This window comes from Carassius gibelio, chromosome B17, assembly GCF_023724105.1.
Source record: "Carassius gibelio isolate Cgi1373 ecotype wild population from Czech Republic chromosome B17, carGib1.2-hapl.c, whole genome shotgun sequence".
In the NCBI taxonomy this organism is placed as follows: Eukaryota; Metazoa; Chordata; class Actinopteri; order Cypriniformes; family Cyprinidae; genus Carassius; species Carassius gibelio.
The window spans coordinates 19,891,142-19,904,204 of NC_068412.1; the positions used below are offsets into that span (position 1 = coordinate 19,891,142).

At 37.7% G+C, this 13,063-nt stretch overlaps 1 protein-coding gene across 1 annotated transcript; it reads right to left on the reverse strand.

The window, feature by feature from the left end:
* Positions 1–330: 330 nt before the first annotated feature.
* On the reverse strand, positions 331–12,126 carry pygb (phosphorylase, glycogen; brain). The gene is made up of 20 exons (XM_052579910.1): positions 11,763–12,126; positions 8,402–8,503; positions 7,994–8,072; positions 7,800–7,903; positions 7,535–7,666; positions 7,312–7,423; positions 6,367–6,449; positions 5,752–5,895; positions 5,546–5,638; positions 5,113–5,259; positions 4,866–5,029; positions 4,557–4,671; positions 4,361–4,462; positions 4,112–4,259; positions 3,675–3,733; positions 3,059–3,200; positions 2,680–2,887; positions 2,270–2,404; positions 2,069–2,135; positions 331–1,689 (listed from the first exon to the last, which is right to left on the reverse strand). The coding sequence occupies exons 1-20, from the start codon at positions 12,003–12,005 to the stop codon at positions 1,537–1,539; spliced, it is 2,532 nt and encodes an 843-aa protein (XP_052435870.1). The 5' UTR covers positions 12,006–12,126; the 3' UTR covers positions 331–1,536.
* Between the last annotated feature and the right edge of the window lie 937 nt (positions 12,127–13,063).

Sequence of the window (13,063 nt, forward strand, 5' to 3'; positions counted from 1 at the left end):
CATCACAAACCATAATGATGAGTTGAATTCTACTAGACAGACTGGTCAAACCCAGTTCAACTAGTTAAAGCAGTGCAGGGAGGCACAAATAGGAACCTTGGGGTATTTTTGCTGTATTAACATGCTGATTGGCCATTTTACTATGCATCAGCCTCAATACCTCATTCATGTGTTCACTTTTAGCACACCTGGCACCTTTTCAAGCCATACGTTACGATTCTGAATGATATGAATGCTGCCTTACAACTTGACATCAGCATTCAATCTTTAAAACAATGAACAGATTACATCTTTACTTACCTTTAGTCATATAAAGTCAACAGCAAACGGTTTTTGTTTTCAAGGTTTTTATTATTTGTTAACATGGTTTTAACACCATTATTTGTATACAGTTCGTGTATAAAATGGAGCAAGAAAACAAGGCCTCGGTACAAAGTGTGAATGTTCAAAGGCACATCTATAAGCATACATTCAAACGACCGCTGTAATCTGATATGCTGTATATAGTTCAAACTCAAGCCAGGGTTTGCCTTATGAATTTCCATTTGCTTAAGTTCAAGCTGCTTTGTAAAATGAAAAACAGGACAAATATATCATAATTTGTTTATGCTATGTGAAATAGAAGAGCAAACTGAATCAGCTTCGACCCTGACAAAAACTATAAAACTATTTAAAGTACAGATATGATGACTTTACATCAGCCAGCTGCCATATAGCCTTTTATGAAATATTCTACCAAGAGATGTTTTTTTTTATTTTTGAGTACTGCACAGTGAGTATACAAGGCACCCTTTCACCTGCATTGAAAGCTTGAATAAAAAGATTATTTGGCCACCGAACAAACACATCACATGCACTTTAAAGTCATTATATCAATTCTGTTTGCATTTGTTACTTTTAAGGCTGTCATTTCTGACTGCTTACATCACATATTTGAAGGCAAATACAATACTTCTACTGAATTTAGACAGAATAAATGTGGTTGCAAGTGAAATATTTTGTCATATTTAAGAAATGTTCTAGGACATGAATGTTACTCAAGTCTTCAATGGTTTCCAGATGGCTTCAGAAAATACTCAGAGGCTCTTGTTCGGTTCCACCGTGTTCTTGGTTATAATCAGTCACAACCGTTACTCTCAAAAGTGAAACAAAGAGTACACAAAAATTTAGAATTTACACCATTTGATGCATAAATACCTTTGAAACTGAAGCTGGACTTAATTTTGACGAAATGAAGTTTCAATAAATTAGTCTCAGATGACCAATGAATTGAATGTGCATAAATGGAAACCATGATGATTGATAATTAAAGTATAGGCATGTGAAAGTAACTGTGATTTAAAACCTACTACATTGTAAGTGCACATGGAAGAGTTAGTTTTTGTGCATGCATGTTGAGGGTACACTACAGTGATGAAGTTCAAAAATGCTTCACATAGTGAGAGAAAGCTGAATCAGGTGAAGCCACTGGGAAATGTCGAGGAACAGGAGCGCAGAACCTGTGGACACCATCAGACCATCATGTTGCCCACTCCCTCATTCACGTGGTTCGTTAGGTGGCGGGATCTTGACGTCAGATGGCTCTACGCCCCAGATCTCACGTGCATACTCTGCAATGGTGCGGTCGCTAGAGAACTTTCCAGAAGCAGCAATGTTTTTGATGACCTTTTTGGTCCATTCTTTCGGGTTCTGAGGAAAAGAGTTACAAACAATAAAGTACAGTCCAAATTCAAGCTTAAAAAAAAGCTTTTAAAGCTGTTTTACCAATATGTGTGTTCAGTAAGGTCAGCTATATATTTTGAGTAGTGGTAGAATGATACACAGTATAGTGCCAGTACTGTAGCTCAATCGGTCAGTGAACACTGGTCATTTTGACATTTAGCGCCCCCTGGTGACAGGTACAAACAGGCTTTCTGTTCTCAAATATTTTAGTTTCGAATATATAATTAAAATGTAATTTAATGGAATAATTTTCAATGATCAAATGTTACTACTGACTCTGGGCTCAGCAACTGAAAAAAGCCCATATTGGTAAACCACAGGTAGATATCCAAACTCCTCAACTCACCCTGTAGAGTTCATTCACTTTTTCTTGACAGCTGATATAAGCTTCATAGTCTGCAAACACCTTGAACCTGAGAGAGAAGAACAGAAGTCAGGCACCTCTTACTAAAGCATAACGAGTCTGATAATTGTTACATAAAACAGCTATAAATTCTATAGATGGGAGCAAGTTTTTTTAGGGATAGGTGAAGTCTTTAACACTCACCTGTCATGATCCATGAGCATGTTGACAACATCTTTAAAGAGTTCAGGCTCTTTGGGGCTGAAGAATCCAGAGCTGATCTGATCCATCGCCTGCTTCAGTTCAGGCAGATGCTCGTAGTATTCCCTGGCATTGTATCTGGATCAAAAACAGTGTTGTTATTGCAGACCAATTTTTTTCTAAAAATAAGGCAGAAATAAAGCAAAATAGAATAGATAAAAGCAATTAATGCAATTAATGATTTTAGCTTAGAATGTTCTCTTCTCACAAATAAATGACTCTAACTCAACAAATCTCACAACCAGGGACTTATATCTCTGTTTTTCTTTCATTGTTTGATTACATCAGTCCTCCATCCTAAAGCTTCCTTGTTTTCCGTCTTCTCCCATTTCTATCCATTCACACTTTCCTACCCTTTTTTGTCCATGGCCTCCACATCCTCCACCCTCATGCCAAAGATGAACAGGTTTTCTTCTCCAGCTTCTTCTGCCATCTCCACATTAGCGCCATCCATGGTGCCGATGGTCAGAGCGCCGTTAAGCATGAACTTCATGTTCCCTGTACCGGAGGCTTCTGTACCTGCCGTGGAGATTTGCTGGGACAGGTCGGCAGCAGGGATCACTGAAGAACAAAGCATATGACACATTCAATCACTTACTCAGCACATCAAATATATAATGCATCTATAGCAAAAACATTTATTAGTTTAGTTAATGCATGACAAAACATAATAAATCTCATCTGATCTTACTTTTTTCTGGCTATACAACAGCTGTTTATAAATTCACTCACCCTTCTCAGCTAATGAGACTCGATAGTTCTCCAGGAAAATGACCTTGAGTCTGTCTCCCACCAGAGGGTCATGATTCACCACATCCCCCACTGAGGTGATCAGTTTAATGATCATCTTTGCCATGTGATAGCCTGGTGCTGCCTGTAGGAGGCGGTACAGGACAACACAAAACACCTTTTAGACATTTTAGGACTCTTACAGCAGAGGCTCTCAACCTTTTTGACTTGAAGGCCTCCCATTGTCCAGCACAACTTTCAAAGGACGCTCATATGAAAAAGCAGACTCCAACAGGAAGTACAAGTGTCAATATTAACCATAAATAATGATAAAATGATTCCATGATTCCAGGAATAGTACGTTCTTTAATTAAAAAAAACACATCAGATTTCTTTTTCTTTTTTTTAGCATTTTCAGTTAAGTTTGAATATTTGTTATATCTTCATTTCATACAATTTTAAGTCAACCTGTAAACCCTTCAGAAGTGTGCTGAGGCCCTCTAATGGTTTGAGAACTCCAGCTTTAGTCAAATACAGTTATGACCATTATCTACATAATAATAATAAGTATTATTATAATAATAATTTTAAAAAGTAATTTTCAATTGAATACACATACCTTTCCTCCAATCATTACGGTCCTTGGAACAAACTTCTTGTTCGGTTCTTTCTTAATCCCTAGAAATTACAGAATGGCAAATAAAATAAAAAAATAATATTATATATATATATATATATATATATATATATATATATATATATATATATATATATATATATTCCATTTATTGAATCACTCATTAATTGGAGTTATTTAAAAAAGGAAACTCCTACAAAATTCGGATAAACCAAAAAAAAAAAATCTATAATATTTTATTGAATAATTTCAATACAACTCTACAAAAAAAGAAAACTTCTATTAAAGGAACATCTATATTTCCAACTGAATAAAATAAAACAACAACAGTTGTACCAGTAAAAGACAAAACAATATTAATAAAAGTGCTATATCTTTGGTCAGTTCCTGTCAGGATCATTTGTGTGTGCAATTCTTACTGTTGTATAACGTGATGACATGCAGGATGTTGAGCAGTTGTCTCTTGTACTCATGGATTCTTTTGACATGGATGTCGAAGATGGACTCAGGATTTATCTTTATTTTGTACTCACTCTCCAGACATGCTGCAAACTTCTGCTTATTCTCCTAAAAAACAATTTAAAAAAATTATAAAATGTAAACAAACAAGTCAGAAACAAGAAAAAAAAATCATGATGCATAACCACCAAACAACAACAAATGTAGACCTGTTTCACTTTGGCCACATCCCGAATAAACATTTCATCATTGACAAAGTCCAACAGCTTTTTCAGCTGGAAAAGATCTGTCAGGAAGTCCTCACCAATTTTCTGAAAGGAAAACAAGCACAAGACAGTGAGGGATGGACGGAAAGAAAACCTGTTGGGGAAGAGCAATAAAGAGTGAGCTCGTTAAGAAAATGACCTCAGCGATGATGTCAGCCAGGCCGGGGTTACAGAGCAGCAGCCAGCGACGAGGCGTGATGCCGTTTGTCTTGTTCTGAAACTTCTCTGGTTCAATCTCACAAAAGTCCTTGAACCTTAAACCACAAAAAATACAAAATGTCTCCAAGTTCTAAATGTCTAATATCTAAGCAATATCAATGGGGAAAAAATTTCATTGACCTAACTGGTATCTCTACACGAAAATAAAATTGAAACCAACATAGAAAAAAAAAAATCAGATTAATTCTGCTATCAAATACTTGTGTAACAACTGATGCACACTACTCACACGGTGGTTTTGACAATGTCTGAGTGAATCCGTGCGACTCCGTTAACAGCGTGTGAGCCGACCACACAGAGGTGGGCCATGTTGATCCTCTTTGGATCGCCCTCCTCGATCAGAGACATCCTGCGCAAACGATCACTGTCACCTGGATACAGCGCAGCGACTCTCTACAACAGAGGCTCAATCAGACAAACCGGTTCATTGAACAACATCCCGATGATCTTGAGTCAGTGTGTGTGCGGATCCTCACATCCAGATGCCGCTGGTTGATCTCGTAGACGATCTGCAGGTGTCGGGGCAGGAGCTTCTCAAACATGTAGACAGGCCAGCGCTCCAGAGCCTCAGGTAACACCGTGTGGTTTGTGTATGCGCACGTCTTTGTGGTGATCTCCCATGCCTACCCACATACATACATACATAAATGCTCATTTTCATAACTTATTATAAATAGAAATTACATCAAATAAATTGAGATCAACTAATAAAATCCCATTATTTTGAGTTGGCTGGTTATGTACACGTTACTCTCTTTACATTAGCATTACTATGTCTATTTCTCAAGGAAGAAACCAAGGAATTAGTTTGCTTTTAATTTGTGCCAGAACACTCGCATATCAACTAATTTCAGTAAATGCATGTCTATGAATAAATTAATTATTAGCAAATTTTAGTTTGAACATCACCTTTTCCCAGTCTAGGTGCTCTATATCCACCAGGATCCTCATGAGCTCAGGAATCGCCAGAGCTGGGTGAGTATCATTCAGCTGGATCGCCACCTGAGAGACAGTTTAGAAAGCATTGTAGTTTGAAGCATATCGGTTGATTCAAACAAAAGATTCTGTCAAATTTAAGACCAGCAACCAATTCGACGAATTTAAAATAATATCACCTTTTCATGGAAAGTCTCAAAAGAGGTGCGCATGGGATCCCGGCAGCCAAACTTTGACGATTTATAGCGTCTGATGATGTCCTGCAGAGTAGCAGCCACCACAAAGTACTCCTGCTTTAAACGGAGCTCCTTCCCTTCAAAAAACTAACACATGCATATACAAAGAATTTAATCAATATTAAAGCTTTACAAATAGCAAATGATATCATTTTGTCTTTTTTTTTTATAGAATAACCAAGCATTGTGTTTTCTGACTGTATAGTTCAGTAGCTGTGTGAACAATAGCTATATTCACTAGTGTTTCATGACATACTGTAAGCCAACTGTTGCTCAGGACTCCATATTACAGTTTCATACTTCCTCACTGCATTACAAATATCTGTGGTACGGTTGCACAAGATAAGAACTTTCAGTCTTTTTTTTTTCAGCTTGTGCCTGGCTACTAAATCATATATAATTTACATACCAGCATCTACATAGTCTAAATATACACAAATTGTATTTTGGTAACTAATACACACATTGTATCTCACATCTTCTTGCTCTCTGTACATTCTCTCCATCTGGCACACACACAGACAAAGTTTTACAGTATTGAGAGGTGTGTGTACTAACATTGTCATTGGGGTAGAGCACCCTGGAAATGTTCTCTGCCAGGTTCCGGTCCAGTACAGCCTGGATGTAATCTCCCACATTAACTACAAAGAAAAAAAAAAAAGGAGTATTTCAAACCCGTACTGTATTATTTGCATCATAAATCAATGATACAACAGACAGAAATACTCTCAGCATGTACACTAACATTTTAGCCACAATACTTTTGTTTTCACAGGCTAGTGGTCATAAACCATAGTGGGTTTTTTTACTTCAGGATTCTTAAAATAAAGAGTTCAAAAGAACAGCATTTATGTATCTTTTGTAATCGTATACTCTCTCACTTTTGATCAATTTAATGCATCCTTTAAGTTCCTTTCTTCTCAAAAAAGAAAAGCATTATCTATAACAACTAATAGAAGTCAATCTACACATTTGGAAAATAATAGTGTTTTATGTGGAAATATGACTTAATTTGGGCGCAAAACCTTAAGAGTCCCATATGTCTATTATAGAGTGAGACATTCTATGTAGAGGCCCAACATTCATGAAGGACCCTCTCAAAAGCAAGCGTATCTATGGGTAACACTGGCCTGCTGCCAGCTGCTCTCCTGTTTCTGTGCTGCTGCAAGAACCCTATATTTAGTATTCTACACAGAAAGCATTCTCCCAGGAAACAAGTTCAACTCACGAAAGAAGCTAAGTTTAGACTAGATCACACTTAACACAACACACTATTTCAATGATACAAGGAAATTTCAAGCATACTGTAATACATTTTAAGCATAACAATATTGCAGCAATCTAAGCTCACACAGAAGCAGGGATCCTCCACCCAAACCAGTACCAAAGCTGTCACTTACTTACAGTGATACAGCCGAAATACTACTAAAACACAAACGTGAAATACTGGACCAAGATCTGAATGTGCAAGTGTGTAAATGCATAATCATTGTCTGGACTCACATTCTTGTAGGTTGAAATCATTAGGAGCTTTGGCAGACCACAGTCTCATAGTATTGACAGTGTTGTTTTTATAACCAGGCACAGGAGTGTCATAAGGCATCGCAAGCACCACCTGCCAAAGATAAGATGGTACAAATATTCTCATTTAAATTATTTTAATTAAGCTTCATTCTGTGAAGAACAGGACAGTTTCAGTCACTGCACTAGATCATGACTGACAGACCTGGGTGTCAATCCACTTTGGTCCCTCATGTGTATGTGCCACTCGGCCATAGAAATGCACAGGCAGCATGTACTCCGGACGGGCCTTCTCCCAAGGGTTTCCATAACGCAGCCAATCATCGGCTTCCTCCACCTAATAAACAGAGTTGTGCCACGGTTAAATGGTTTTGACATTAACAAAAAACAAAACATTGAGGCTTTTTGTCCAACTAACTCAATATAAGTCTAAGGTAAATGTATACTTGTCTATGAATGTTTTGGTTTACCTGCCAGCCATTGGTGATCTTCTGATTGAAGATGCCAAACTCATAACGAATGCCGTATCCATATGCCGCCAAACCCAGAGATGCCATCGAGTCCAAAAAACAAGCTGAAGGAGAAGGCGAATGCCAATTACGATCAGGTTGTGTACTTTACCACAAGTGTTTTGTTTGTTTTGTTTTGTTTTTAAGTCTGGTACCTGCCAGACGTCCAAGCCCTCCGTTTCCCAATCCTGCATCCTCCTCAATCTCCTCCAGCTCTTCCAAATCTAGTCCAAGCTGCAGATAAAAAAAAATGCATCTCATTATAAAAACATATACACAAGACAAGTACCATATTGGGCAATAACATTTTAAATTATTAGGTTAACTTTCTACAAGGTTTCAGCATCTTCAAGTAAAGGAAGGGTTTAAACAGTTTTGTAAGCCTTTAGCAATTGATCTACATCCCCAATACGCTCTCTGTGGGTGAGCAGATGAAAAAACAACAGCGGTTTCTAAAGTATCTGGATGCAATACAGTAATACAGCTGTGGGCCGGGTATGCAATTAAATAGCAAACGCTCTACTAAAATATTAAGTTTGCGAAGTAATAGTGACACACTTTACCTGGTAGATGGCTTCATCACAGGCATTCTGCAGCCCAAGATTTATCATGGTGTTCTGTAGAGTTCTGCCCATGTAGAACTCTAGAGAGAGATAGTGGACGCGCTGCAACAGAAAACCCACAGATAAATCTGACTGCATGAGCGTTCATGTCTACAGAGAATCTGTATCTGAAGCAGATGATGTAGATAAAAAAAAAAACACTACATAACTAACTGACAATACAATGTACAAAGATTAGAAGATGCTTTCTGGAAATTTCACCCTTCTAACATTTCAATTAATGCCGCGTTCCAGGCAACCCATAACCCGTGTTTTTCCAACCTTCTACCCATGAAAGTGCACTGGAACGGCAGTCAAACCCGTCACTTCTCATCCGTGAACTCGCACTAGATTGATGTACTCCTAATTCCGAGCTCTGACGACACATTGCCCGCAAAACAACTATGGCAGCACCAACGGATAATATTGCCTAGGGATGCAGTGTTTATTCAAGTGGTACACATTGAAAAATAGATTTTAGGACAATATAATGCTGCAATAAAATTAATAATCTAGTTACAATTCCTTGCGCTCAGGCTGTTTGGCAAGACCTTCCTGGAACGCTACAAAGTCGTGAGTCATGGTAAGTCATTACTTACGGGCTCAAAAACCTGCCTGGAACACAGCATAATCACTATGTGAACTGGAAAGAAAAGTAATGGTCTACCAATATATTCTTGTTTTTTTTCAAGAGTTTATTTTCAAAGCAAAAGAGGAAAGCAAAATACTGAACACTAGAACTGATTGTTACGGTTCAGAAATATCAATAGAATTATTTGTAATTAAACCCAAATAAATAAAAATGGCACATTAACATACTCTTCCTCTTAACAAAGTCACACTCATACTCTGGTCATGTCTCATCGAGGTGTGCAACAACCTTAATATGATGTCTTTGGCTTGGGATCAACTTTTCATAAAATTCCATTCACCAGATGTCTGCAAAGGGAGGAGTTCACAGCCTGCTGCAGGCCTCAGATCCACAGTGAACAACATTTGAATACCACAGTAATAAATAAATGCTTGCTTCATTTTCATGTGCTTAGATGGTGCTTAATGACAGCATACTGTATGTTTAAATAAAGTGACAGTGTTTTACTGTTTCTCCAAGGGTCTGAACCTCAACAAGCTTAATGCTTGACAAGAGTGTAGTTCCTGGAAACACTTCACATATTGGTGTGCTGTGCTCAACCATATAAAGCTATCTGGCTCCATTAAGAGATGGGTCAAAAGACGCATAAAAAAGCACACAAATCTCTGGAAAGCAGTCAAACTCTCGGAACAGGACTATTCTTGTGCACTTAATTGAAAATAAAATACAAAATGTGTTAAATAATAAATTAATAAGATCCTGAAAAAAGGCATAAAGCATAGAAAGTTCCCATCTAATGCTGCTTTATCCCAAAATACATGGCTACATTTCATGGTTATCAACTGACAATTAACATCAAGTTTCACAGAAACATATAGTGTAAACCACATTGGTGAAACCAGTATCATGTAATCTGTACTTGCTCTAGAGAGCACACAACATCATGTGGTTGCAAAATACTGAGTTACTAATGATGGCCTTATGTGACAAGGAACAGATCACACTTTGCACAGGAAGCACAAACTAATAGGGATGGGCATGATTAATCGACGATCGATAATTGATCGTTAAGATTTTCCTCGATCATGTTAATTTGTTATCGATTAATCTAAAGCATTTTTTTAATCTAATGCAGGTTGCGTTGCGTAGTGCGAGTCTTCAAGCAATTAAATGAATTTCACTGTGTGGCAGCAATTAAATATTTTACCACCATGGGGCAATATTTGACACCCTACTCGGTTATCTGTGATCTTCCGTTTTGATTTCAAAGAATAATCATGAAGATGTCACGGCGAAGTGTGGCGTGGGACCATTTTGATTTAAAAAGCGAACTAGTTAACTGCAAACATTGCGATGCCGTGTTTAAGTACAACACGGCCACGACTCAAATGATGTACCTATGCATCCCGGCAAATTTTCATGAGGCTTTAACCCTTTCGAGTCGATTAACGCATATATGCGTTTTGAGTCATTTTCTCCTGATAACCCCTGATAAATTACACTCTCAGTTTTAATCGTACAGATAAGAGCAATACATCAATCGAATCTGTAAAGGGTCTAGTTTTTTTTGGATACAGACATAATAACAAAAAACCTTTGTGCACTTATAAAATAAAGATAACAAACAAGGTGCGCTGTCTACAGTCTTTGTCTCCGCTGATCGTCATGTACAAACATTTCATTAAAATGAACCGTAACTCCGTGAATACTCAACGAAGAGACATGAGAGAGATATCTATAGAAAGCCTGGAATGTCTACTTTTAAACTAAAAAAGTGCTTCCGAAAAACAAATATTCTGAGATAAAGTAATCCATATGAAAACAACGCAATGTCTGTTTTTCATATCTTCCTTCATTATATTTAATGTGACGACGCCCCCGCGCAGAACGCGCTATTCAGATTCAAACTGAAGCGCGCGGCTTGAATACGCCCACACAGAAGAAAAGGCAGCGTTTTTATTTTATTTTACTGTTTGCTTCGCGATGAGAGGACTAAGACATAATCCACCCCAAAAAGATGTGATGTGGTTGATGATTTGAGAAATGGATTTCCTCAGAAAAAAGAATGAAGCACTTTATTCAGACTCAAAACGCATATATGCGTTAATCGACTAGAAAGGGTTAAGAACGCCTGCTAGCAGCTGCAGGTTCCGCTGCTTTAGAGCACTGCATATGCACGCGGATATATGTTCGGTTTGCCTGAACGTAGTTTAACTGTCTGCCACAAGTTGATCTTTTAATAAAGGTCTCACCGAGGAAAAACACGCTGTATTTTTGTATTCATTGCATTTTTTTATTATAAAAATTAAATAATTAATTATATTATAAAAATATTAATGATTAATCGATAGTCGATCGTTAATTCTCCCGACGATCGACTAAGAAAATTTAATCGAATGCCCATCCCTACAAACTAACAGATGACCCCATGTTAAAGAATGACCAAATGGATGTCAATGCAAAGAACATAAAGTTGAGAAAACGAATGTCAAGGCTAAATTAAATATGAATATTCAGTTAATGTTTACGATGTACCGTTAATATGATGGTTAATGCATCAAACGTTTATTCATTTACTTAAATACGCATGCAGTTACAAATTTATATACTAATGTAAAAACAGGCAATAGTTAAATTTACATGCATTTCATGTATCCCACTACTGCACAAAAATGCCACTTCCTGACTGCCTGCACAGGAAGAGGAGAAAGAGGAAGAAGAGCTCCGTACCTTCGGGTCTTTCTCGTAGTAATACTGCTGAGTGCGGATCCAGCGACCCACCAGGTGATCCCGAACCGTGTGCGCCAGCGCGAAGAAATAATCCCGCGGGGTGGCCACATTGCGGTCCTTCACTAGGGTGAAGTGAAGATGCCTGTTGAAACTCTTTTTGATTTCGGCAACATCCCCCAGTCCAGCTATACCACGAACACTGATCTGCTTGCGCTTTTCATGGTCGGTCAGAGGCTTGGACATGTTGACAACACGTTTAAAAAGCGAAGAATGAACGTTTGGACACCTTGGCTTGCTGTATGCCCAGGTAGCTGCGGTGTGCAATGACTTTACAGGCACTACACTCTTTCAGACACACCCCTATGTCAACTGGAGAAGTGGGCGGGATTTTATAGAATGTTTCTTTATTGGCCAGTGACGCTTTCGTAATTGCATTGTCATTGGCTGGGTCAGATGTCAATAAGCTCAGCAACGCTAACTAGCCAGGGGAGGGTTTCCCAAAATCATAGTCGCTAAGTTAGCAACTTTGTTGGTTGCAATACAATTTCTCATTGCCAACCAACTAAGTTAGCAACTATGCTTTTGGGAAACGCACCCTAAGTTGAGGAATATATTCAGAATTCTGTGCCTGTAGTTGGACAGAAATTACTTGTAAAGGCTTGCCCATTTCCTTACGTTTCATAAGAGCTCAGTTTCCATTCTTATAGTTATACAGACTATACGGATAACTATAATTCCGGATTGATTTAGAGCCAGAATCTGGCCGTATATGGAACTAACTTACAAGCAACCAATGGAAACCTTTTAAAAGTGGGAGGAGTCTGATTTAGAAGTGAAGTCTGCATGTTTGTGTGTAGCTGAAATGCAGTGACAAACCATTCTTGATTTAAATCTATTTTTAAACACAATTATTCTAGAACTATTTTATGTTATGCCTGTTTTGACAGGTGGCAATAAATAAATATATACAAGCTTCCTGCTTGACTTTTTGCCGTGTTTTAAACAAACTATTGACAGGGATATTGCATAGAAAACCTGATCCTAAAGACCAGGCAGATATGAGATAAATAAAATAAACATTTTATGGAGTTTAGAGAGGAATTGTTCTGGTCTCATGTGAATAAACAAACAAACAAAAAAAACATATATTAAGGCTAGGCTTCCCAGAGATAAGAGATGTTACTTCAGGTTCACAGACAAGGAAAAGGAAAATCAAACTGTGTAAAATATGGATTTGGAAATAAACTGCATTTTCTACAAACCTCAATACAACATTCTATGATGAGTAACAATGAGTAATA